Below are 27,513 nucleotides of genomic sequence, written 5' to 3'. Positions count from 1 at the left end.
CACCATTGAGCTGTCCCTCTGTTACAATCCTTTCTAATCCTGCTCCTCCTCATCACTCACAGCAAAAACTTTAGCATCTTTAACTTTGCAACCTACACCTCTGCCTCTGTAAACGATGCATCATAGCTGGTCTTAAGGATGCGTGACAAATCACCCCTGACACTCACCTCCACCCCATGTCCGCACTCTCATTTTCGGATAACTAAAAGCTCTCAGAGTCATCAGCTGTTAGTCAATCTAATCTCTGATGACTTCACGTCAGTGGGCTATTGTTTAAAAATCCAGTGAGATTTGTTTTTGACAAAGAAGGCTCAAACTCGATTTTAAATAATTTAATAAATCCCGGGCAAAGAGGAGTACTATATGAAGCAGTAAACGTAAAGCATTAAAACAATGAAGAAACCTACCAGTTATATAAAACGCAAACACCCTCTAAGCTGAGCTGAGATCATGTTTCCATAATTCATTTTTCACTGCAGTTAATAGCAAATTACTCCGTTCATGAAGTTGGTTTCTCCCATCAGCCGGCAGCATTGACAGCTGTAAAGCACAACAGCTGCCCTGTTTTGGTTTGTGCAAAGCAAAGCAAGGCATGCTGGGCCTGGATTACAGTTAAACGCCCAAAATGGCGGCACGGTTGAAAAGTTTTGACTGTTTTGTTGGAGTTTGTCTTCTTCACAAACTATTTCTTTGACTGTTTAAACTGTACGGAATCGGCTTCATTTTTTCCACAATGGTGGAGCACCGGGATTTTTTCTAATGGTTGAAGAGTTACACAAGAATTAGCATGGCGTTTTGGTATCAGCTCAAAATCGGGCATCACTTTGCCAATGCTAGGCTTGGCTAAGCTAGCCTAGCAAGCTAACTGGTCTTAGATGAGTGCTTGGCTAAAACCTTCACGTCTCACCTGCGTCTATAAGCTGAAGTGAATATGAAGATGAAATTCTTCCCATAGAAATGGAGGATGATGTGAAAAAAGTAAAAAAGGTAAGTTGGACAATTTGCGCACTTTTATAGCAGGTTGACTACCTGCTACCTTATTACCTAAGCTAGCTGAGCTGGTAACTGGCTAAGATAAGTAGCAAACTATCAAGTAAAGTTTAGCTTACGTTAGCTGGCCAGCGGACCCGGGAATCAATCCCAATACGACTCGGACTGATAGACTGTGCTTCCAATCAGCCGGCGTCACTTATAAAAGAATAGAATGTGCAACGTACCGAAAGGATTATAGTAAGAAACAAGTAAAGTTTGGGAAGTTGTAAAGGATTTGTTCGCTTTATATTTTCGTGCGCTTAAATGTAGTGGATGTTCGCTATGGAAAATATGGTGTATTAACAATTAGGCGAATATATTATTGGATATTGGGCTTTAAACAGCGAGCTTGATGCTGGTATACCTCAGTGATATTGTTCACCAAAAAGCTAACGAAAGCACAACCGAGTTTCCCAAAGCAATAGCTCGTTGATATGGCAGGCATGGGTCTGCTGTCAAAGGCAGCTGTTATCAGTGTCAGTCATTCTAAAAGGAAGAAGCACCACTTGGTCGTGCCAACAAACCTGCCCTCACACAGTGATACACTGATACAGTACATGCTCCCGTTTGATATGGAGGCAGGTCGTTACAGTAAACACACGCAGCAGATAGTTGTTTGGGAGACACTCCTTTTATCCTGTTCATTAGAGCAGACACAGGGAGGGCTTTTGCTCCTGTTCTGTTGGCTGGAACAGGAAGAAACGGGATGGCAGGACATGAAAAAGAAGTATAATGAAAACTGAGATGTCTGACGCTTTGTTATGATTGTGTTAGTCATTCAGCCGTTTTTTCCACGAAAGGGACACTAATGCATCTTCCTATCTAATTCAGCTTCCTCTTGATGCAAGGGGAAATTTGGGAAGAAATCCAGTGTTGACCTAGATGGTTTGTTTTCTCAAGGACATGGTTTTCCAGCAATGATAACATACCAGAATGTGCACATAGCCCGATAAGACATAATTTCCACTGAACCTTACACCCAAAATATCTGATCACTAATGATTGTCCAGACTCCAGTAGGATGCTTTTTAACCACAATTTTGGATTGTCATTATGTGGAAGTTCCTTTTACTTCTCATTGCAAATCTGCATTATGAGTGGACAGTGTTCAAACAGCTGATCACCTATTTACCATGTGGTGCAATGTTACTAGGGTTTAAAAATTTAAACATGAGTTGTGCAGTTCCTGTTTGTACCACTTGGTGCTGACTGTGGATTACATTTGGCTGAGATTTATTTTATGGAAAACCTCAGTTGCCTAAATCGATAAAGTGTTGCTATTATTCTTCTGACTGATTCATTAATGGATCCTCCTTGTTAGTATATTTGTCAGATAGTGAGGCATTAAGGCAGGTATTCTGCAAGCAAAGTCTTGGTTAAAAATTACCGGTATGTCCCTTAGAGGAACATTATAGTGTGACTATGCATTGTTTTGAGTTTCTGTCATCCCTGATTGGATGAACTGCTGTTTCATCCCCTTAGAATTATACGTTTTTTTTATGGATTCTGACCAGTTTTGAGATATTATGTTTTCAGGTTTTTGCAGTCCACATCGCAAAAATTACATGTGGAATAAGTCTTACTCCCATATGATTATGACACACACCCTATATGTCTTTTAAATCTATAGTCTTGAACCCTGTCAAGTGTATAGCTTTTGAACAAGTGAAATGCAGATAAACCTTTTAATTCTACAAACTTATTTTTCTTTGGAAACATTAGGTTCGTTTTACAAAATGTGAAATCAGATTTTCAAGTAATTATAAATGGTTAACTTATAATTAAGTTAACCATTTAAAACCATAATTATAATTAGTTTTAAAATATACAATTGGTAATGTAACTGTCTCCACAAGTATGATTAAATCAAATGTAATGCATTCTGTGACAAGACGATGCTTAAAAGAGTGGCATCTTTTCAATAAATAAATGAATGATTGAATACAAATTGTAAAAAAAAAAAAAAAAAAAATGGCACATTTCAATACCCTCATGCTAGCCAACTGAGCACCAGACTCATTTCGTTTCCTTTCTGGTTTCTTTTTCTTTTTATTTTTTTGCCTGTCCCGTTTGGCTCTTTTGCCATCAGAATTATTGTCTAAAGGCGAAGAAAGATGCTCAACGGATTTACTTTACCAAATTGACCATCCCAGCCTTGCCGTAATGGTCCATTTGATTCACCTTTTATTGTTTATTTTATTTTCACTTGCTGAATACGGGACAGACTTGACTGGAGGAAAGAAGGGGAGAAAGAAAGAGGGAAAGAGAAACAGCTTTTCCATAACGAATATGACAGTAAATACTAAATATTAAACATTATTGTGCAGCACATAAGATCAACAGAACACAGTGTGCTTTGAGGTAGGAGCCAAAAAGGGTGTAGTTTGTGGGTGTGATCACCTGTGTGTACACCTGTGAGCATGGACGCGCTTGTTTTTTTTTTTTTTAAAAGGTTCCTTCATGTAATGATCTGCTAGAGGGTGTGGGGGGGCCACTGCCCCGTCCTCCAGGGCATGAAGCAGGTATGGAGGAGATCAAAACTCCAGACATCCAGAGGCCCCCAGAACACAAGAGACCAAGGAAGACTAACAGAGGGGCAGCCGCGCCACTGTCCCAGAAAGAGCTGAGGAGAGTCCCAGATGAGGGTTCACTCAGCAGCCACGGAGCAGAAGCCAGGGGGAGTTGCAGTGACGCGCCTGTGAGCTCCGCCGGCAGTCAGCTGTGCCTGAGTGACCGAGCCCCAGGCCGAGAGGCCGGGGGCACCCCACCTCCGAAGTGGCCCGAGCGAGCCCCAGGCTCCAGGCCCCGATAAGCGGCCGCCAAGGAGTGAGCCGGTGTGTACCTGGACGCCCATCCCCAGACACAAAGAACCACCAACGCACCGATGTCTGAGGGAGTCCGCCACTGGCAGGGGAAGTGGTGGTGGGTGGAGATAGGCCTCCAAACCTTGGAGGGCCTGAGATGTCCCCAGGGAGGTGGCGTCTGATACCAAACCTGACATATAGACACAGACATACAGGCACACACAGACACAAACATCCATTCCCACCCTCATGCTCTCATATGCACTTACTCCACACTCAACCAACGTGGAGACAGACATAAAGAGACGCTGTAAACACGATCACACTCCCCAAGCGTACTCTACGAACCGGGACTAGGTACCCTTGCCCCTGGAGGGGGGAACTGCACCCAGACCCAGGTGGTGTTACCCTTTTCCCTGCGGTGGGGAGAGGCAGACCGCCCCGACTCCGCAGCAGCAGGGAGGCTTCCTTTCTGGTTTCAACATGTCATCAAGTTCTTATTGGCTCATAGATGGCACCTTTTAATGCAAAGTTAAAGAATCCTTATGGAGAGACTTTTTTTTTTTCCAAAGGTGCAATTGAAAAGTTAAAAATGAAATACTTGCATTATTTTTAAGTTGTCAGGGAATAAGAATATTAGAATAAGTCAAGTTTGACAGAAGTGTCAGATTGGACCTTATGATTCTAAAGGGGACACGATGAAGATTACACCTTTTATGAATATTTCATGCAGAAATTCTAGTAAACCTCAAGGGTCCTCGAACTTTTTCCTACAACTGTATATGGTAATGTTCTTGAATACTTTACTGTGAATGATTATTTGTAGGATTTAATTGTTATTCTTAGGCCGCGTTTCTGAATAGGTCTCAGTGAATTGAGAATGCTGGCTTCTCTTACAGCTGGTCTAGGTTTTCTTGCATTGTTTTGAAGTAAATGTGAAAGTCTTATCTATACTCATTATTGTCACACCCCACAGAAACTATGCAGTTTCTTCATTTATATGTATTTTATGAATAAAAAACACACATCAGCTTGTGGCCATTTACTGGGGTCAACTATAGTCTCACATTTCACAAGTAAAGGCCATAAAATGTTAATGTACTTCAATAGTTGCATACTATTAAATAATGCAGTGGGTGATGGAGCTCGAGTTCTATAGTGACTGAAGGCTAAGAAATATCAGCACGTAAGAAACAACATACATTAACACACACACACACACACACACACACACACACACACACACACACACACGTATGTGTGTCTGAGTGAATGTATGGCTTTTAAATTTGCATTTAGTTTGTCTCTTATGTGCTGATATTTCTTAGCATAGATATAAAAAAAAAAGCCAGGTTTGTAACATGAGTTTTTGAGTGGCACAGTTGGGAGTGGGTGAGATGGCATCAAAATATTGTTATAATATTTCAAGAAAATTTGTGATGATATTTCTGATTATATAGAAAACAAGATGCTAAATAACATTGAATCAGTGACTGCAGCTCACCGGTAGCAGCATTTATTTATTGCTGCAAACAAAATCAAGGGGATTTCCATCCTTTTCAAGTGTCACCGATGACAGACTAACCCTTTCAAAGTGTGACTGTTATTACCACAAGTCACCAGCAGCAGCATTAAAGTGCAAGAATACGAACAGCATAAGTCAATGGTAAAGCATAAACGTAGCCTAGGTAGTGTGTTCCTTGGAGATTTTCAGTAAAAAGATAACATAACTGCTTAATGCTTAACTATAGAGATTGACAGACCACGCGACTTTCGCGCATTGCATGTTGGGTACGAGCATTTTCAGATCTAATAGAAATCAAATGAGTGTTTCGTAATTCATTCAATTCATTGTCTTTATTTATAACTGGCATTATTGTCTCATTCTATTATAGAATCTTACAGGAAAGACGCAAAATTGTATTCCATTATGCTTTATTAGCTGCTTCGGTAAAAAAACAAATCAACAATGCAAAAAAACCCCAAAAAACATTGCAAAACAACATACTGGAAAACAGTTATTCATCACTTGAGTGCTTCAGTACAACCCTTGGGCACATATATACAGGACGTTTCGTGGCTGTAATGATATCACGCTCTCTTAACCGATCAAATCTCGCTGTGGTAGTAGCTTTAAACTCAGTATGACCCCGGTTGATAGAGGGTGCCCAGTCTGGATCGCATTCTAACATTTTGTAGACTGGTTTTCCTACAAAACACAACAAACATTAGCCCGCAAAGCCACAGTGAACAAAGCAGCATAGCGCAACGAATTCAATTCAAATCAATATAAGACTTATTTGTAACCTACATCAACAATTATGTTATGATAAATTACGTAATAACTACAACAGAAGACTTACCTTTGTGGAAATGCTTGGAGCAGACTAACATATGAGCTGGAGTGTTCTGGAACATTATATTTGGTCTTCGAATGGCTGCAATCCAGGCCATCCGTCGGCTCTTTGTTACTTCGGAAACACTGCTTGAACAATTTCTCTTCCACGACGTAATCCGATAAAAACCGATCTCTTTACCCATTGGCTTCCTGTGGCTGTCATTCAACCGGCTATTGCAGTTAATAATACAACAGCTTCTTGCCATTTTTTGTGTTTCTTTTTATTGCTGTGTGACTGTTTTCATGTGAAAGCCTGCGTGCACTAGTACCGCTTGACACTCGTTCCCAGAATTCTTTGCGGTTTTACCCCGGAATGACGTCACATTTTCAATCTCTATAATAATAACTAGCCTTGTAACTTAATCTGAGCCTGCACAATATTGTCAAATATGAAACTGAAAATTATATTTTACCTGGAATGTTGTTTCTTGGGTCAGCCTTCTTAATAGGGTTGGGCGATATGTAAAAATTTTCCAACAATCATCAGTCCATTAATGGACGTTGGGCGACATTCGCACATGCGCAGACTTTTTGATGGGTGGAGCAATGTAGCATGGACTGATTTGCATGTTTATAACACAACATGTTGTGGGCGAACTAATTTCCCCCCCAAAAAATTAAGGCTGTCAGTGTTAATGCAGCTCCATTAAAAAGCATTTGGGCACATTCTGAGGCTCGCAGATGAAAAAGCATGTTGCTAAAACAGTGCTATTATTATTATTATTTTCTGTTGACTGCTTCCGTTAGCTCCATCATTATTAGCAAACTTAGTCATGGGCAAATGAATAAATAAATCGCCCTTGTAAAAACGATCGCTGATGGGCTCAGTCTATCGTCAATAGTCGATATATTCGTCCAATTGCCCAACCCTACTTCTTAACCAGTTCTTTAAAGTCCTCCTTTACCAGCATGTAACTGACTCCGTAATAGATTTTTCCTTTAATTACTTATTTCTGCCAGAGACTATGGCAAAAATGCTTAACTTCAATTAGCAAAGACATACATACACTCACATACCTCCATACATACACACACACTCTCACACAGGGTGTGGCTGTCACAGGGACATATGACGAAAAAAACACAACTGTCACTGTCACTGAAATTCTCCAAAAGCAATAAACTAATATAATGAAATTAATGACATTATCTTCTCAGATCACGAGAAAAGATATAGAAATCTGTTTTAAAAAATTCTAGCTACAAATTTGGGAACTACAAATGACTAAAGTAGTCCTTCTGTTGTAGATGGTGTTTGCAAACTTCTAAATGTCTGCTCTTGATTTGCTTTTATTGTTGCAGAGAAAAGTTTTTACTATTTATAATTTGCCTGTTTAATTAAAAAAATGAACATCTGTCTTTAGATTGCCTGCACTTTTCACCTTCTGAAATCTGCACTGTTAACAGCGTTGCAGATGTCATAGCTGTGGTTAGCTGAGGAGAAAGAGACAAAGTTGTCTAATTCTGTGGTTTAGCAGCAGTATGTATAAATGTGCTTTCAGAGTCTTGCAGAGTCCTGTGACTGTGATAGAAACAAGCAATCGCATTGAAATGTTATTAGTTTTGAGGTAAAAGTGTACCTTTGAATCACATTTACTAAAATTGCATTCAGCATCTGCCAAACAGTTCTCAAAACTACATGACAAGTTTCCTGCAGAGAAGTGTCTAAATATTCAAAGCATCAATACACGTGTCATTGCAGGAAGCTGTGGTTGGTCTCCTTCCTGTTCTTGTGCTTGAGTATAAAGTCAGAGACACTTCCCTTCCTTTGTGGGGAACACACCCCTGACATCTATACCCCGTGTGCTATACTGAGTGTCTCTCGCCAGTTGGCAGCTGTCATTGCATGTGAGTGGAGGCATCAGGTGATCTTTAGTTTAGGCAGTGTCTGAGCATTTGTGGCCAGGCTGCGAGCTTGTTGCATAGGCGTATCCCCAAAGTGCGGGTTCATGGAGAACGAGGTATGATTTTATTATTATTATTTTTACACGCTTTATCTTTTTTATGCTTTTGAAACATTTTCCAAAGTCGGAGTTAGTTATGTTATGTTAAGTAACTGTTTTTGGGTTTCAAACATATACGAGATCAACACTGGTGCGTAATGTTGTACTACCTATATGCAGACAAAGGAATGAAGTGAAATAAACAGACTTAAAAACAAAGATGTTTGAGAGAGAATGCATGCTCCAGTTAGGGAAACCTGAAAAAGGTCATCAAAATCACAAAACGTATTGTTTACATGTGCTTTTGTTAGTATTGTAGCATAACGTATTGCACAACATTGAGGTTTGTAATTCTGTGGTGTCTTATTTTGGAACTAGCAGAACAGTGAGGGGAAATGGGCTCAGCAGAAATTATAGGCCAGGCGAGAAGAACTGTCAACAAAATTTAACGTAGCTTCCCTTTTTCATACTGAACTCGTAATTCCACTTGCAAGTGTTAGATTGTCACACATGTATTTTTTTCTTATGTGGTCTTATAGGGAATTACTACTTGTATTTACTCAAACTTAAAAGGCGAGTTCAAGTTACTGTTACACAGACTGCTGTCCTCTTACTTCACTCACCTTTCTTTCTTTATTCAATAGCCTGGTATCTCTCCGTTCAAGCGAGTCTTCCTGAAAGGAGAGAAGGGGAGGGACAAGAAAGCCCAGGAGAAGGCCACAGAGCGCAGGGCCCTACACACCTTCTCACTCTCTCAGCCTGACCACCGCATCGACCCAGACATCCTGCTCAATGACTACATTGAGAAGGAAGTCAAAGTGAGTGTGATAAGGATGTTTTCTTTGAAGCTCTAGTCGTTTTGTTCACTTATATCAGGTTTGGTCTTTTTGGGGGGGGGGGGTTGTTTTTTTCTTGGGGGTTTTTTTGCTTTTAAATAATGATTTTTTTTTTTTTTTAATTTAGATTTTGGTGCAACTTTCTCTAATATGAAGTGTTTTTTTTTCCTCTATCATTTTCAGTACTTGGGGCAGCTGACATCAGTTCCAGGATACTTGAACCCATCAAGTAGGACAGAGGTCCTGCAGCTAATTGACAATGCGAGAGTAAGTACCTGAGTAAGAGGATTTATCGGAATCTTTAAATGCGATTACTCCCCCCGTCTCCTGATTTTTCTTTCAAAACTGTTGAAGAGTTATTCCTACATAACTCACATATACTCAGTGGACAATATATTAAGTACACCTTGCAAGAATTGGATTGGACTCCTTTTTGCCTTTTGAACTACTTTAATTGTTCAAGGCATAGATTCATCAAGGTGCTGAAAACATTCCTCAGAGATTTTGATCCATTTTGACATGACAGCACACAGTTGGTGCATAATGCAAATCTTCTGTGCTCTATTGGACTGAGATCTGGTGATTTTTGGAGGCCATTTAAGTAGAATATGTTACAATATGTTGTGTATGAATTCTAGCCTCAGTTTCCCGTTCTTAGCTGATATGAGTGGTATCCAATGTGGTCCTCTGCTGTTGTAGCCCAACTTCTTCAAGGTTTGTTGTGCATTCAAAGATGCTCTTCTGCGTACCGTGGTTTTAACACGTGCTTATTTGAGTTACTGTTCCCTTCCAAGAACTCAAAGCAGGCAGAACATTTTCCACTTGACATCAACAAAGCATTTGTCATACAGAGAAGTGCCAGATTTTAGACCATTCTCTGTAAATCCTAAAGATGGTTGTGCGGAAAAATCCCAGTAAGTCAACAGTTTCTGGAAAACTCGGGTTACATTTAGTCACTTATATCGCCTTTCTTCCCCATTCTAATGCTCTGTTTGAACTTCAGCAGGCTTGTCTGCATATCTAACATGAGATGTTTGTGCTAACTGGGTGGTGAATAGTTGTATATCACAAAGTGACAAATGAAAGCATATTTCTTAAATATTTCTCTCCCGGTATTTCAGAAGTCACATCAGTTGGTAGGCCAGCTGACATCAGAGCAGGATGCAGTCGTGAGCTTGTCAGCATACAACATCAAGCTGGTACGGCGAGATGGAGAAGACATCATTTTAAGAGTGCCCATCCATGATATTGCTGCTGTCTCCTACATCAGGGATGACTCATTACACCTTGTAGTGATAAAAACAGGTAAAAACAAAGCTTTTCAGGTTTGACTTTTGCTAAAAGTATTATGGCTATTAAGGATCAGAATCCATGCATAAAAACTGAATAAGTAAAGTTTTGACTATATGTTCATTTTAAATGTGGGTTGTTTTTTTTGTTTGTTTGTTTTCAGCCCAGGAGTCAGGGGGCTCGCCCTGTCCCAGTTCATGTCCTGATCTCAATAAGTCTCAAACTCGGAGCTCCTTGTCAGAAAGTGGAACTGTGCTTGTTGAAGTCTGCTGTCTGCTTGTGCTGGCAGTTGATAATAAGGTAACATTTTGCATGTGAGGCAAACTGCAGACTCCTTTTGAAATGCTAGACAGGGTTTAAAGATCTAAATTGAAGTGTTGGCTTCGAGCCACCTGCAGCACTGTTGAACCTGAATGGGAACCAGCAAAAACCCTGTTTGTTTTTTTTTGTTTGTTTTGTTTTTTTAATCCTGGTAATTTAAAAAGATGAAACAAGTGTATGTTAATCTACAAACTGTAATTTTTTTTTATGATGCATTCATCAATCTCTAAGAGATCATTTTAGTTTTGATGTGTTTTGCATGATAAAAACTGTTTACTAACTGTATTATTCTTTCGTTTTCTTTTTTTTAGGCAGCAGCTGAGGAGTTGTGTCTTTTGCTTAGCCAAGTTTTCCAGATTGTTTACACAGAATCAACCATCGACTTCTTAGACAGAGCCATTTTTGATGGCGCAACTACACCAACCAGACACCTTTCTCAGTACAGTGGTAAAGCAGAAAATTGTTTTCCATATGGACAAAAGTGATGGGAAAATTAACAGACTTTTAAATATTTGGTTTACTTGATAAGAAGCTTAAAAATGTTTTTTATAACATGTAGGTTGGTGCTGTTTTGTAGCTTTTTAAGCTAATGAAATTTAAGATTTTCCATCAATTGTTAGTCTGTTAATATTTCCTTTTGTTAACCTTAAAGATGACTCTTCGAGCAAAGTAGATGTTAAAGACTCTTTTGAAGAGGAACCCAGCCCACTGTGAGTACACAGCTCAGTCCAGCTACAGTGCAGTTCCATTTTTCTTTTCAAAGTTTTGTCACATCTGTGAAAGTTTTGCTCATCACTTAAGTGTGTTGCGGTCTCTCAGTCAGTTCCTGGTTACAGAAGGAAGCTCTCCATCTGCTTCCACTCCTGCATCTCCTCAGACCAAAACTGCAAGCGAAGGCGAGCTGAGCACCACAGCTGCAGAGCTGCTGCAGGACTACATGACCACAGTATGGCTTTCACTTCACTCTTTTCTTTGTCCAATTCTGTTTGTGAGAATAAGAATATTGAAAGCTATGTTGATACGAAACTGTAATCATTCTTGTTTTTATTTTTTAATTTCCCCCCTCCCTTTCTAGCTGCGGACAAAGCTCTCATCACAGGAGATCCAGCAGTTTGCTACTTTGCTCCATGAATACCGTAACGGTGCCTCCATTCATGAGTTCTGCATTAATTTGCGACAACTTTATGGGGACAGCAGGAAATTTCTTCTGCTCGGTAAGCCCACACTACAACTGAAGATTCAATTATTTTAAACTTCATATCATCAAGTGTAAAGTGTTAGCAGTTAGCTTTTGTACTTTTGCTGAAGTCTTAGTTTGCTATGTGTTATTCTTTTTAGGTGTCTGTGCAATTAATATAGTAGTCACAGTTTATGTAACAGTAGTTACATCCACTGATCTAATTACAGCAATATTTTAAATGGTACATCTTGGAGAAGAGCACAGAAAATATCCTAAAAAGTAAAATACCAACTTCAAGCAACAACATTTTTATGGTACTCTAATATTGATGGTATGAACGTACATATATACTTGTAAAAAGAAAAAAGTAGTTTGTGGTTTTAAGTATCCCCGTTCCTGATTTCTCATCTTCTTTTTTTTTCTTTTTTTTTCATATTTGTCACACTTTGATGTTTCAGATCATCAAACATTTTTAATAGACAAAAATAGCTCTGGTGTAAAAATAACGTCATACCAACAGTCAAACATGGTTGTGTGATGGCCTGGGGCTGCTTTGCTGCTTCAAGACCTCAATGACTTGCAGTAATCGATGGAACCCTCTCTACTAGAAAATCCTGAAGGAGATCACGTGGGTTTTGCAGCAGGACATACCAGAAAAGCTACCTCTGAATGGCTAACCCATGGCTAATTGTCTTAATTAAAACAATTCTGCAAAGGATCAAGATTCTGAAGTGATGTGAAAGACTTGCCAGTTATCATAAAAGCGTGATTGCAGTTCTTGTTGCCAGAGGTTGCACAACCAGTTATTAGGTTTAAGGGGAAAGTGTGACATGAAAAAAAAGAAATGAGATCTTTAATGGAAGGACTGCCTCCTGTGGGCATGTATCAAACAGTCACCTGTGTTCACATAGACTGCAAGTATCAGGATTTTCTTTTTTTTCTTTCCACTCCTGGAGGACAGCCTGCAGCTTTGTTGGCTAAGGACAGGGAGCTGCTACATGAATTGAACAAGCACTTATTAGAGTGCTCATCTTAGTACCTGTTTCTGGTGAGATTTTCACCAAGATCAGTCAGATCACAGATGGTGCGCTTATGTAAGGCTACAGCAACACCTCAGACATACACGCCAATAGACTGGTCTCAGGGCATGGTGGGACTGAAGGTGTGTGTGTGTGTGTGTGTGTGTGTGTGTGTGTGTGTGTGTGTGTGTGTGTGTGTGTGTGTGTGTGTGTGTGTGTGTGTGTGTGTGTGTGTGTGTGTGTGTGTGTGTGTGTGTGTGTGTCTCCTAAGACGGGTGTAACAGATCTTGTGTATTCAATTCAATTTTCAATACAGTTTTATTTAGACAGCATCAAATCACAACAACAGTCACCTCAAGGTGCTTTATATTGTAAGGTAGACCCTACAATAATACAACAGAGTAAAGCCAACAATCATACAACCCCCTATGAGCAAGCACTTTGGCGATAGTGGGATGGAAAAACTCCCTTTTAACAGGAAGAAACCTCCAACAGAACCAGGCTCAGGGAGGGGCGGCCATTAGTCGCAACTGGTTGGGGTGAGAGAAGGAAGACAGGATAAAAAAAAACATGCTGTAGAAGAGAACCAGATATTAATAACAAGTAATGATTCAATGCAGAGAGGTCTATTAATACATAGTGAGTGAGAACAGGGACTGAAGAAGAAATACTCCTCCCCTGCATCATGGGAATCCCCCAGTAGCCTACGCCTATTGCAGCATAACTAAGGGAGGCTTCAGGGTCACCTGATCCAGCCCCAACTATATGCTTTAGCAAAAGGGAAAGTTTTAAGCCTGAGCTTAAAAGTAAAGACTGTGTCTGTCTGCCGAATCCAAATTTCAAGCTGGTTCCACAGAAGAGGGGCCTGAAAACTGAAGGCTCTGCCTCTCATTCTACTTTTAAATACTCTAGGAACCACAAGTAAGCACACAGTCCAAGAGCTCTGATGGGGCAATACCAGTGGCTGTACTATGAGGTCATTAAGATGGAGCCTAATTATTCAAGTTCAAGGATTTTTGAATTCAATTCTGGATTTAACAGAGCAAATGAAGAGAAGCCAATATAAAGAAATATGGTCTCTCTTTCTAGTCCCTGTCAGTGTTTTAAAGTAACTTAAATGCTTCATGTAATAAAATGTGCAGTAATTCAGAGCTTTTTCTTCCTCTTGCAGGCCTGCGGCCCTTCATACCAGAGAAGGACAGCCAACACTTTGAGAACTTCCTTGAGACCATCGGTGTGAAGGACGGCCGAGGCATCATCACTGACAGCTTTGGTCGTTACAAGCGCACAGCAAGCTCTGCCTCAGATTCCACCACCAATGGCAACGGAGCAGCAGGAGGAAGTGGTGACAGTGTTGCCTCGGACGAAGGCCACGAGCCCTCTGAGGGGGATGAATGGGACCGTATGATCACCGATATCAGCAATGACATTGAAGCTCTCGGCTGTAGTATGGACCAGGATCCAGTGACACCTTGACATGGGGAACAGAGGGGGGTAGTTTGGGGAGCTGTGGACATGAACTGATGGCCAGCAGGCATGATGTGAGTGGATGAGATGAAGGTGGTTGTTCAGCACTGACCTAAGATTTGATTTATTGTATTTTCCTCTAATTGTCAAGAGGACGTTCCATAGTCCCTACACACTCAAGGAAAGCCTTAAGTTGTTACTATTAAGTCAACAAATGCACTTATGCAGACCCTGTAGATGAAACGCAGTGGGTTGGATTGTTGGTTTTATAGACTGATTTATTTTAAAATTTTTACTTTGTGCTCATTTATTGGCAGTATCTGCCACTGCTATGAGCAATGTAGCGAATATCTTCAGTCTTTGAAATCTGTAATTTTGAAAATTGTGGATAATCCATCAGAGGACTGTGTACACATTTTAGAAGGTGAAGCATGGGGCTGTTTTGTGTTTGCTATAGATCAGTCAGCTTCATCCACAAAGAGAACTTTGGTTTTCTTCATTCACATTGTGTGTTATGGTGTGTGTAACATTTTGCGCCATTTTTTTCCAGTAAGGTTTGTGTACTGCTTTGTTTTACACTATCATTTGTTATCATTGTTTACTTATTTACATATTTTTGCCTTACTCAAACTGACCGATGAAATGCTGTAAAAACAAATTCTCATTCATTTAGTGAGTGAGGACTGTATTTGACAAAGCCAGTTAGTTGATGGCTGATGTAAATTTATAACGTTTAAAGTCGTTCTTCACATGCAGGTCATCTTGTTATGTTGTGCCTTCACACTGCAGTACTGCTGCCTGCTGTCTGTCACTCACAGACAGATAATTATGAACTGTAACTACAGTTGTTCAGCAAAACATGGTTATTAAATAACAGCTATTTTACACTGATTGTATCTTATTGCAAAATTTACACGCATCTTGATGTTGCATAAAAACAATATAGTATTATCCCTTACCACCTGTCTGCTGCGTTATCAATGTTCACTAGCTCTTCATTTGACCTCTATACATAAGAACTGACACAAGGGGAAGTTTTGTAGTCCAAATATGATCATTTGCTTGGATGCACCTAAGCTGCAGTGGAATTTCATTCAGAGCTTCATCAAAGCAGCCAGGCTGGATGCTGCTGAATGCCCACAAAGTCAGGGATTAGTTTTGTGAGTCTTGGGGACGGGAAATTTTGAGGACAGCACGAGTTGAGCACATTCCGTTCCGTAAAAGCCCATCAGCAGACTTTAACTCGGCTTTTCTCACCCCTCAGTCCTTGAACCTGACCATTTTCACAGGAATATCTTTGTTCTTCAAGCTACTCAACACTGAGCCACAAATCCTTCAAGTGTAAAAAGGGATGCCCAACTCAAGGGATGAACCAGTATTGTCTCCACTTAACAAGTAACTTGCCAAAGAACCAACTATCTTTTAAATTGTTTCTTTAGACACTTTGCTACGAGCAGCCTGCCACAAAAACACAATTTGTTCACATTTCTTTAGTTGAATCAGTCATGGATTGGCCTCCCCAGAGCCTGGAACTCAACTTTATTGAAGCAGTGTTGGATCATCTTGACAGAGAATGTAACAAGAGATGGCCAACATCCAAAGAAGAGTTTTGAATGTCTCTGAATGTCTTTCCTTACTCACTTTATTTCCTTGCACGTTTCAATAAATTGCTGCACCTATTTCACATTTTCCCGTTAAAATGGCTAAAGATTTCTGCACCGTACTATGTTAATTTCTGGAGTCATTCTGTGTCATTTATGGTATTGGAGTAGAGGTACCCATAGTAAAACTACACTTTGGTTCAGATAACATCTTTGGCTTTAGACACTGTTTTCTTTGAACAAAAGAGGGATATAACAAGTACACATTCAGTCTTGTGTCCTAACAAGTGTTCGCTGTATAGCTGTGCTATGATGTCATGCAGAAAGGGAGTACATGCTGTTTTTTTACATCCCCTTTTGATGTAATTGAACTGTTTCCCGGCAGTACTTGGAGGAATACTAATTGGCCGCCTATAAATTCTCATCTTAATCCAATTTGGACTGAGCAGCACCTCACTGAAGCAAGTAATTATTAAATAGATCAGTTGGACTAATTAAGTCATTAAGAGATCCCATGCTGTTTTATAAAGAGTTTACCAATTAACTGCACACAATGACAGAAGCTCCTGCAGTTCCTCATCAACACTGCATGAGTCACATATAGAAGATGAGATGTGTGCAGCTGCTTGTTTGTAGACAAGTCTTCTTCACTTTTCAGTTTGGGGCTGCTTGATCATTGAATATTTTTCTTTTCTTTTTAAAAATATTAATATATTAACGATTGATTAGCTCACTGAGTACTGATCCGAAACTTCGTGAATGCTTAAATCTAATCCAAAGAATAAAAAAAACTTCCAAAATTGATATTTCACAAAGGAAACTGCTGAATGTTTAAGCTCCGGGTTATGTTTTACTCATACCTTAGTTCAAAATCCATTTTCCAAACACCAGCACAGTCAGAATCAGTTTAGCACTCCATGGATTTATTAGTGTGGTCAAACTTAAAACCTTTTGAATTCATCATGTGCCTTCTTACGCATCAAATCCACCTGCTTTAGATCTTATTTTGGAACCAGTTGATACTAAAAATGTCACTACTTGCTAGATATTTCCAGTAAATCTGTTAAAGAAAATTTTTTACAAAGAGTCAAAGTGACTGAGTAGGACTTGTTGTCATCACATTGTGTAAGTCAGCATCCAAGGACAGTCAATTTGATGGGTAACCCATCAATTTCCAAGACTATATGTCCTGTTAAAACTACATTCTTCTCCAAACTGTGGTGGTTTGAAACCATCTCACTCTAGCAGTAAATCTTTGAGATGAGATGTGCTCAGACACTCCTACACAAAGGCTCAGCATGAGATGCAGTCTGGGATCTGCGCCAGTCTCACCCTGTGGTTCACCTTGGTGAGATCTCTGTTAGCTGTTTGTGTTCGAGCGCGCAGTGCCGCTCTGTGGTGTTACATCTGTTACATCCATTTTTGCTAGATTAACTCCTCTTCAGTATGCAGTATACATAAAATCGAAGTGGAAGACAGTATCACAACTTTCTTGAAACAGAACGGAGATCAAACATCTCTCACTCTCTCTCTCCCAAAACAGATTATTTAACCCTCAGTGTGGCCTACTTTTTATTGCATACCACACTGGGCCTTTATTCTTGAGATTTTATGCTTCTCAAACTGACAGTGAATGAATAGCACCAAATCACAACAACAGTTGCCTCAAGGTGCTTTTTGTCATGTAAATGAGATGGTTTAGGTATGAAATTATTAAAATAACCAACTCTAGGGACAGCTGTTGAACGGAGCGGGAATCCATCCATTTCCTTCCACATGTCCAGTCGAGGGTCATGGTTGGGATATAACCTATCCCAGTTGTTGAGGGCAAGAGGCAAGGTTGCACACTGATGCCCCATTTAACGTCACCTTTTTTAAATTGCTTTATTTTTAACATGCATGTCTTTGGACTATGGGTGGAAGCTGGAGTACTTGGGAGAACACGCAAACTCCAGAGTAAAAAGCTTCCACCAGCTGGTGGATTCAAACCCAAGACCTTCCTGCACTGATGCGATGCTGCTAGACTCCAACACTGGAATCTAAACCGTTTTTTAAAAATATCTGGCTCCAACTGCATTGATTTGTTTCCAGTATTTTACTTTAAAAACATAAAAAATCATGGTAACTACACCTTGATGGCCTGGAACGTTTTAGAAAATGCATGTAATGGCCCCACTGGCAGCCTTTCATGTAGAACGAGTTGTGGCTTTCATCTGCAATAATCCCAAATAAAGCTGGAGCTCATGCATGAAAATCCAGTCTCAGCATAATCATTCACAACTCAGGCCGCTTCAACCGCTTCATAAGGAGAGAGACACGGGGACCAGGAAACGGCGTAAATCAACTCTAGCATGCAAAGCTGACCGTTGTCTTCACATGCACTGTTAGGTGGCAGTTTCACTCGCTTGAAAGAAACAGAAATACATTTTCTGACAGTGATAGATGAGAAAGCGGATGCTATTCTCAAAGCAACCTGTTAGCACAAGCAGACGAATCAGCAGCCTGCCCCTTTTGGAAAGAAATTTTTACACCTCGTGAATGAACTAAATCAATCCAACATGTTAGATGAAGTAATGAGGTGAGAAGGCCTAATTTTCTCCACTTTCTCCCAACTGTTTTTTTAAGTATTTATTTTTTAATTAAGGCTTGATATGAGTAGGGTTGTATCAGAACAAAGAGTTCTGATATTGTCTTGAGTCAAGAACCAAACCCCTCCAACACACTTACCACTGGTGTTTAAATAAGAGCATTAGTGATGTAAACACCATCCTACCTCCATCTGGTTCACTGTGTTTGGGAGACAGGCTTTATAGGGAAAATATAAGATGCTACTGGTAATGATTTTCCTTTAAAGGCAGCAAATTAGACAGTGAGAAAGTAATTTAGTGCATTTAGTGCATCCATCTCTTGATGGACTACTTCTTTCCTTTACATCTTTTGAGAACACTGTTAAATGGGGCAAAGGCTAAGTATTAAGATAATCTAAGCTATAGTAGACACTGTGGTCTTTTTTATTATTTCAGAGGGTGTTACAGGAGGTAATCTGTTCTGCTAATACCACTGCTGAAAACAAATAAAATCCAAGGCATGTGGGAAAGCTTTAAATCTCTGATATTGCATTTGTTATATATCAAAACCATGAGACAAGCTCTTTTTCATTGTGCATTCATTTCCCTTGGACTAAACATGACTAAACAAATTCCATGCACTTATACAGTAATATGTAAAAGTCTTTGACCAACCCACATCTGTAACCTGGCTAGATGGATAGATGGAAATACAGTATAGTAGGAAAGAGCAGAGTTTGTACAATTCTAATGAGCATGAAAATCAATATTTGGTGTGACTCTTAGTCTTCAACACAGACTGAACTCTCTTATGCAAACATTTCTTTTAAGGAGTCTTCAGGAATAGTTCTCCAGGCATCTTGAATGACATTCAAAACTCCTCTTTGGTTGTTGGCTGCTATTTGTTCCATTCTTTCTAAAAATGATCCCACACTGCTTCAATAATGTTGGACTCCGGGTTCTGGGGAGGCCAATCCATGAAGGAGAGTAATCCATTGTGTGTTTTTCTATCCAGGTATGCTTTTACTGTATCTGCAGTGTTTTTTGGGATCATCATGCTCACAAATGAAGCTGCTGCCAATCAAACGCTTTCCAGAGGGTAATGCATAGTAGATCAAAATCTGGTGGTGCATTCAGAATTCCAGCAGTTTTAACAAGACCTCCAGCATCACTACCTGAAATGCAGCCCAAGACCTGCCTGTAGACACTCACTGTTGTACCTCTATCCTGACCTCCTCCATACATATTGATAACAACTGCTCAAACCAACTGAACCGAAAATTTTAATTTTGGATTAATCATTCCAGAAGACCTGTTTGGCACACAACGGCCTTTTCTTCATGTTTCCCTTCCTTAAGAGTAGCTTCTTGACAGCCACCCTTCCACTGAGACTATTTCTGATGGACAGTAGATGCAAAGGCCTAAGGGCCAGATTCATCTCTTAGGTTTTGCGTCAGATCTTTGCTAGATTTGTTTTCCTATTTCTTAAGGACATGACTTTCAGAGACTGTTCATCAGCTGCTGATAATTTTTAGACCTAAGACTTCTTTTGTCCTTCACTTGTCCAGTGTCCTAATTTTTTAAGAACACACTCCACACAATGCAGAGACACGCCAAGTTTTAGCTCTTTGGGAATCACCTTGTGGGCAAGGTACAAGGAGTTGGACAAAAAACACGTGAAAAAATCCAATGTCTAAAGAAAAACATCTGCACAGTACTGTACTATAGATGCAAACCCGAAGTCAGTGTCTTGTAAAGAAAAGGTTGCCTTCAATTATAGTCAATTATAACTGTGATTCCAGCATAAAAAAGGGGTCATAGCAAGACGCACATAATCATGTCAATGGGCGCTCACAGTGATCTACATGAGTTATAATTTAGTGTTCATCCGCGAAAACAAAGCATGTTTTTGTTTCAGACTGACAAGGGCAACTCACATGATTACTATTAGAGCAAAAGGCAAAGCTCCAGAGACTAAGCTCAGAAAGGAGTGTAATTTGACAATCATTACACCGAATAAACCATTATATCCATGATATTCTACAAACACAAATGAGCATACAGCGCTCAGTCTCTATAATATTAAGGCATCACTTTGAAAACAACAACAACAAAACTTACAAGGTAGAAACAAATCTACTAACTGTGATTGTCACTGAAAATGTCCTAAAGAGGTCTGAATGTGGTGAAAATATATATATAAACATTTAATCTGTGCGTGATAAAGTATGGCAGAAAGTAGATGGTAATACTTAAGGTAATCAGTACTAATATGGTTTAAAAAACAACAGAAGCATGCCTAACACTGCTTTTGCACTGATTCAAAAACTGCATGTACTCTGTTTCAAGTCGTGGAAGGCTAAAAGTATGAAATCTGCTCCAGGGCTGAGTTTAGTGGCAAAAACACCACACTTACTAAAACTCTTCCTAATCTCTTAAATCTCTCTCTTTGATTTCAGTGAGCATAAAAATGGGTGTGATGTGGTTTTATCTCTGAAAACAGAAAAGATCTGATCATTATCTAATCACTGCGGCTGGCCGGCTGCACTCAAGAGAAGTAAGTATATAAAGGGTCTTTTGTATTCAGGATTTTTTTCTTCTTCCGTCGTTACCACTAGCAGAGCGAGAATCGGCGAGAGTTAATGTTCATCTTGGTGACTCCGATCAGTCTCAGCGGGGCAGAGAGGCCGAGGCCCGGGGTGACCGGGCATTCACACAACAGGTCCGACAGCTCATCCCGTTCCTCGAGGCCAAAGGTGGCGTCGTTGAGCATTCGGCGATGCAGATGGCACGTCTGTTCAATCTTCAGCTTGTTGATGTCACTCCGAAGCCGCATGAGCTGCCTCGCCAGCTGCTGGTCCTGCAAGCGCATATCTGTCTGCAAAAGAGAAGACAAAGGTGTCGGGATGGAAGATGAATTTGTTCATTTTATACGAAGCCGAATGGACGCGTCAAAGTGTCATTTTCTAAAAGATTGAAAGCTAAAACTAATCTATTCTAAGCTTAATTATTCTTTTCATTTATGGAGGACTCAATCACACCAACATACTGTGTATAGTCCACCTGTGGAGCTTGACCAGAGGTGCTTCTGTGAGGTCCTTTTTTGTCAAAAGAAGACTCACGGTGGGATACCGTGGTGCTCTTCTTTGTTTGTGTCCAAACATCTACACAAAGATGACAATCATCTTTATTGTTTGTAGCCACGTACTGTGAGTCTGCCTTTTATCAGTGCTTCTTTGTGCGCACAGTCCAAGCATATGAGCTATGGCTGAATGTGCAGAGTAATTGAGCAGAGTAAAAATGATTACAGTTGCAGAAATTGCTCGCAACAAATGCCAGATTCTGCTGCCTGGGGTCACAATCAGTCTCACTCACCAATAAGAATGAATGGGATTCTTCTGCCTGGTGATTAAACATCGCGTGCACTGTTAAACTCTAATTAGCTAAGAAGCGTGAACTTTTCTACTTGAACTTTGAGTGTGGAACAATGCCTCCTAAATTACACAACCAAAAGAAAAATATAAGGAAAAATAAATCAATTGCAGTCATAATCATACAATTGAATTAATCCAAGTATAGTATAAGACTCTATCCTAACTGTACTGTACTAATTACAGGACAACAGAAAGCAACAGAAAGCAGTAGGTACAAGGGAACAAGAACTATTCCCCCTTTATATGTAATCACGAGGACAAAGGGGAAGCATGCTGTATTTTCTGTTTTGTATAGGAATGAAAGTTCTGCACATCTTGGGACTGCTATGCTGATCAAACATGGTCACAAAGGGAGAATAATTACTACAATTCACACTACACTAATTTGTGGAACAAAATATTACTAGAACAAAAATGGCCTGTAAATGGTCTGTATTTGTATAGCGCTTTACTAGTCCCTAAGGACCCCAAAGCGCTTTACACATTCAGTCATCTACCCATTCACACACACATTCACACACTGGTGATGGCAAGCTACATTGTAGCCACAGCCACCCTGGGGCGCACTGACAGAGGCAAGGCTGCCGAACACTGGCGCCACCGGGCCCTCTGACCACCACCAGTAGGCAACAGGTGAAGTGTCTTGCCCAAGGACACAACGACCGAGCCTGTCCAAGCCGGGGCTTGAACCGGCAACCTTCCAATTACAAGGCAAACTCCCAACTCTTTGAATTAAATCAAGCAATAAGGGTGTGATTGAAGTGCAAGCTTTCATTCAATGGCTTTAACAAAAAATAAATAAATTTCAAATTAAAATTAATTTGACAATTAAATGCCCAGCATCTTCATGGTCAGGTGATTTTGACTGCCGAAGCAGACACAATATCTGAAGTTGATTCAGTGTGTTCTGTTTGTATTTTATAGCTTTTGATTGCAACATGACGTCTGAAGAAATGTCAGGCCAAGTCAGGGCTGCGTGATGGCAGAATTATTTCCATGGTAGAGGTCTATAATCAAGACACAACTTCATAAATGGAAATACAGATGCAACAAGAAGGTCAGATTAGACTTTGCTCATGGCGTAAAGCAGACTACAGCAGAATATAGATGGAGGCATTGCTATGGCATGGTTCATGGGCATGGTCCATACATGCCCATATTGCTAATGTGTCTACTGATAGAAGGAGCAGAATGCATCGTGAAGTGTACAGGGCTACACTCTCTGCTCAGATTCAGCCAAATGCTTCAGAACTGATCAGACAGCACTTCACAGTGCAACCAGATAATGACCCAAGGCAAACTGCTGAAGCAACCATTAGTTTCTCAAGAGAAAGAAATGAGATTGTTCAATGGCCAAGTCAACCAACTGATCTCAACTTAATAGAGCATGCTTTTCATGTTACTGAAGACAAACCTGAATGCAGAAAGACCCACAAATAAGCAGCGACTGAAGGTGGGTTCAGAATGGGGCTGACAGAGCACCTCATTGAGAGGAAACAAAGTGTGTGGTGATGTCCATGGGTTCTAGATTTCAGGCAATTACTGACTGCGAAGGATTTTCAACTAAGCAGCCTGAACTTATCAAAAGACCCATGTGTTCCTCTTTTGAACACGTGTAGCCAATATTAAATCCCTCATTATGGCCATGTTCCCTGTTTCCTTAATTCCTTTTATGAAGTGTTAGTACAAAAACATGCTGCAAGCTGATTACACTGTAACCCAAAACATTTCTGAAAATCTATGAGAAATTAGAACAAAATAAAGATTAGATGGTGGTGATAATTTAGACAGTGCCTCACCAGTTCTCTTCTGAGCCAGGTTAGAGCTTCATCAATGTTTTCAAATCCCTTAAGTTCACCTGATGGCAACTTGGGCTGACTCACATCTGGGTCCACTGAAGTCTCCTTGTGTCTAACTACTTTCCCTTTAGTCCCAGTTTCTGAGTCTCTGAAGCGATCTGCCTCAAGCCGGGCTTGCCACTCCAGGTAGGAGGGTCTCCTGGTCTCCAGTCTTAGTTTCTCTGTTAAGGCCTTCAAAGTCATCAGATGGTCATCTGTAGGCAAATCTACACCTTCCCCACAGTCTGCCTCGTCCTGGACATTTGTCCTGTTAACCACGATCTGTGGAGCTGAGTGCGAATTCATTTTTAACCTGTTAAATACAAAAACAAAACAAAAAAAAGCTATCTGGCCTCTTTCGTCGCTATAAGGCTATCAGGCTTCCATTCTGTCTGTCCAGCATTCACTTTTCTGCCCTTTATATTCTTCAGGAGACCCAGTCTTCAGTCTTTAGTGGAATCAGATGCTTCAAATGCAGAATATCTGTAGATCTGTAGAAGAAAAAAGACACAGGTTATGAAACATTTGCTGAGAATAACAAAGGACAAACCTAATGTGCCAACATAGAGAAAAAAATGAGATTACACTCTAGAAAGACCTTCATTGTATTTCTATAAACTGATCTGGATGAAGCATGTGGCCTCTCTAATATCAGAAATTAGGGGACAGCACACAGAGGGGGATAAAACACCTCCTGGATTTTCATTTAACAGAAACAAACTGTTTCCATAGCAACAACAGAGGTGCTATAAATGAATCAGCAATTTCCGACCTCCTGTCCACGAGGCTTATTGCCTCAATAAACCCAAAGCCACAATGAATGTGAATGTGCTTTTTTAAAAAATAAAATAAATAAAATAAAAACCTTCTCAGGACCTGTTGAGTTGGAATGCAAGACCAGTTACAACTGGTAAAAGGGGCAGCAATAGCAAAAGCACTCTTACTGCTCAGTGTCTTCCTACTGAGTCCATAAGATCTCAATAAGTGGTTGGGGTGTGCTGTTATTCTATAATAGCAGCAGTGAAGTCCCTGCCCCTGGATCTAATGATACAGCCGGCTTGGCTGCTTTGCAATGGAAAATAGACTGTGATGAGTAGCTGACTTTTTAGTAGCCTGGGAATGGATGCTGTCTTCGTTATCTGCATGAATCAGTGCATTGCTGAAGTCCGCACTGTGTAGAGAGAGCATTAAAGCTGGAGGCAGGCATTTTTAACTTTGTAAGGACCGTTCGTGTACAGTGAGGAACTGGTTAGATTGTGAATAGGGACTGCTTATCCAGAACACTTAGAAAGGATGTGGAAAAGTGTGTCTGTATCACATAATGAGCTGTGATCACAATTATAAAGAAATAGAGAGGTTTTTGTTGTTGTTTTTTTTAAAACCCCTCTTTACTGGCTGGTCTGGTGAAGTCAGTCACTTTTTTGAATAGGCCAGCAGGAACTCTGCCTCTCTAGGAAGCCAAGTTTTACATCCTGAATATCAAATTCACCCAGGGCATATAAAAACACTGTCAAATGTTAGATGTCAGGGAGGGGGTGGCAGTGGGGGAAGTCCAGCTGTCCCTATCCAAATGTCCTAAGTGAATCAGCACACATCACCCATACATTCCTCTGGTTTAAACTCCAGTTGCCACACTAATAAAATATATTTTGTGGTGTTGGGACTTCTGTGAGATGCCAAAACCTGGTCTGGCTGAGCAGCTTAGGAAGTCTGGCTCTCCTATCTGGAACATGAGGTCATGTCTACGTAAGAAACACAACCACAGAGTAACTAAATGAAGCTTTAGCGTATAGTCCTCCAATCTATAATAGAACCTGACCCTGAGTAATTTGCAGGGATTTCAATTTCATCTTTGATACTGAGCATAACCGAAAGAAATTATCTCCAGGTTTGTGTTAGTAGTGTAAACACTGCTGCAGCGTATTGATTTTTTCCCCCGTGTTGTGGCAACAGAAGCCCAATAAAGCAGTCTGTAGTTCAAAGTGAACCAATCTTTGCATTTGTAACCCTAAAGAAGACATCGAAGCTCTACAGTTCTGACTGTATTCAGAAAAGAAGCGATTAACTTGATCATAACGCACAATGGAAGTGACAAAGACACTCTTGAGAGTTACAACATTTGAAATATATAGATCCATATAACAGTAATAGTAATAATAAAGGTAAAACAGTACTTGTTATTATATAACTTGAAGTCGTATCTGAAATGGAGAGAACCATTATGATTTTAAGTGCCATTTAGTTCTGACAGTGAAAGCGGGCATGTAATAAAAAAGTGTTTTTTAAATTAATTATTATTTTTTATTTATGAGAAAATAACATACTGATAGTTCTCACAGCATAAAAGAAACAATTGTGATTACTATTGCGCTCACTGGGGAACAAACACCATCTGTAAAGATAACATTTTTCCTTCTAAATCCCCTGGAACATCTTGCACGATGATTTATTTTGCATGTGATTCATTTCAGCCTATTCCTGCTTTTCCGGCAGCGTGCTGCAAGGTGATACCCTGAGGGGGGATCACCTGAAAACTCGGCTACGCACGTAGACTACGACTTCGTTTACCTTTCAGGAACCTCCCAGCAGCGGTCCAACTTACCACGCTGAATCCTGGCAGCCACATCGGCGCAGACCATCACCGCCAGTCTCTCGCTCCCTGATAAGATCCCCTCTATGGCTCTGCGGTGCACTTATTTTTGAGCAGGGAGCTACCGGAGGAGGGGCGGGAAGGTTGCGTCAGGTTGTGGTTGCTTGGAGACGTCCAAGGAATCCGACTTCCCGCTAGATGAATATTACTGCAAGTGCGCCACAGTCTGATGACCAGGAGACAGCGTCACTATTGTACAAACCTTTAATTCATTCAACAATTTTAAACATTAGACGAAATGTAACTGGTTACATGTTTCATATTAAATAAGCTTCACAGAATAAATACAAAGAGTTTCACAAGTAAATAATAGGTATCAACTTTAGACTGAGGGCAGAGACAGCTTTGTGTCACATTTAAAAAGTGCTTTCTGAATGAAGCTCGAGTGTAATAACAAATGATTATTAAAATAAGAGCATTTTGTGTCTTCATTTCATTTCAATAAAGCCATCAGATTGCTTACTACAGGGCTGATTGCCTTTTTGAAAGTAAAGCGCTCCCATCACAAGACATTTAGTGCAGAAAGGAAAAGAGAGAAGGATCTGGCAACATTAGGCTGATGTTACATTTTCTGGTGCAGGGCATGGACTAAGCTGGTATTGGTGGGTTTAATACAGATCATTATTTACACAATCTTGTAGATTAGTGAACATAATGTAAAAAACAAAAAAACAACCAATTAAACAAAAATGGTAATGAGAACTGCTGTGGCTCTAGGGTTAGATGGAGGCTGGTGATTTGCTGTGGCAACCCCTAAATGGGTTGGGCGAAAGGAAGACCTGGGACTTACATGTGCTTAGAGTGCTGGTAAGATTACATATAAAATTGAAAACTCGTTTATCATACAGTAACAGTCAGATGTTGTACAGGCGATCTACACATGGTGTGATTGTCTTGTCATTTAGGGGTACATTTTTATGTCAAAATATCTGCAAAAGAATTAAAGGAGTGGGAAACATATTTTGGCACCACTGGAGAACACATCCCTTATGGCCTTCAAGTGGATTTTAATTCAAGTGATCTGAAAGGGAGAGACTCCTGCATCTCCACAAGGTATTGTTTAAAAATAAATTCAGTTGATGACTGAAAAAACTGGCCAATGACAGATCTAGTGGTTTATTTAAAACTAAATC

General features: G+C 40.1%; 2 protein-coding genes across 3 annotated transcripts; one reads left to right on the top strand and one right to left on the bottom strand.

Moving 5' to 3' along the window:
- The first annotated feature begins 594 nt into the window (after positions 1 to 594).
- ccm2 (CCM2 scaffold protein) lies at positions 595 to 15,988 on the top strand. 2 transcript variants are annotated; one of them, XM_085381997.1, is made up of 11 exons: positions 595 to 987; positions 3,485 to 8,195; positions 8,822 to 8,995; positions 9,197 to 9,280; positions 10,135 to 10,318; positions 10,467 to 10,603; positions 10,936 to 11,071; positions 11,277 to 11,334; positions 11,444 to 11,570; positions 11,700 to 11,838; positions 13,995 to 15,988. In XM_085381997.1, exons 2-11 carry the CDS (start codon positions 8,184 to 8,186, stop codon positions 14,297 to 14,299), a joined length of 1,356 nt encoding a protein of 451 aa, XP_085238123.1. In that variant the 5' UTR covers positions 595 to 987; positions 3,485 to 8,183; the 3' UTR covers positions 14,300 to 15,988. The 2 variants fall into 2 exon arrangements, with proteins under 2 accessions (XP_085238123.1, XP_085238122.1); XM_085381996.1 differs by lacking the exon at positions 3,485 to 8,195 and having other exon boundaries at positions 13,995 to 15,987.
- A 2,833-nt stretch (positions 15,989 to 18,821) lies between these two features.
- On the bottom strand, positions 18,822 to 26,453 carry fam167ab (family with sequence similarity 167 member Ab). Its single transcript, XM_085382538.1, has 3 exons — positions 26,333 to 26,453; positions 23,692 to 24,221; positions 18,822 to 21,336 (listed from the first exon to the last, which is right to left on the bottom strand). Exons 2-3 carry the CDS (start codon positions 24,034 to 24,036, stop codon positions 21,073 to 21,075), a joined length of 609 nt encoding a protein of 202 aa, XP_085238664.1. The 5' UTR covers positions 24,037 to 24,221; positions 26,333 to 26,453; the 3' UTR covers positions 18,822 to 21,072.
- Between the last annotated feature and the right edge of the window lie 1,060 nt (positions 26,454 to 27,513).

The sequence above is a fragment of the Rhamphochromis longiceps genome, linkage group LG15 (assembly GCF_057381845.1).
Source record: "Rhamphochromis longiceps isolate RC_006_pf linkage group LG15, R_longiceps_female_GT1.1, whole genome shotgun sequence".
In the NCBI taxonomy this organism is placed as follows: domain Eukaryota; kingdom Metazoa; phylum Chordata; class Actinopteri; order Cichliformes; family Cichlidae; genus Rhamphochromis; species Rhamphochromis longiceps.
This window is presented reverse-complemented; position numbering and strand designations above follow the sequence as displayed.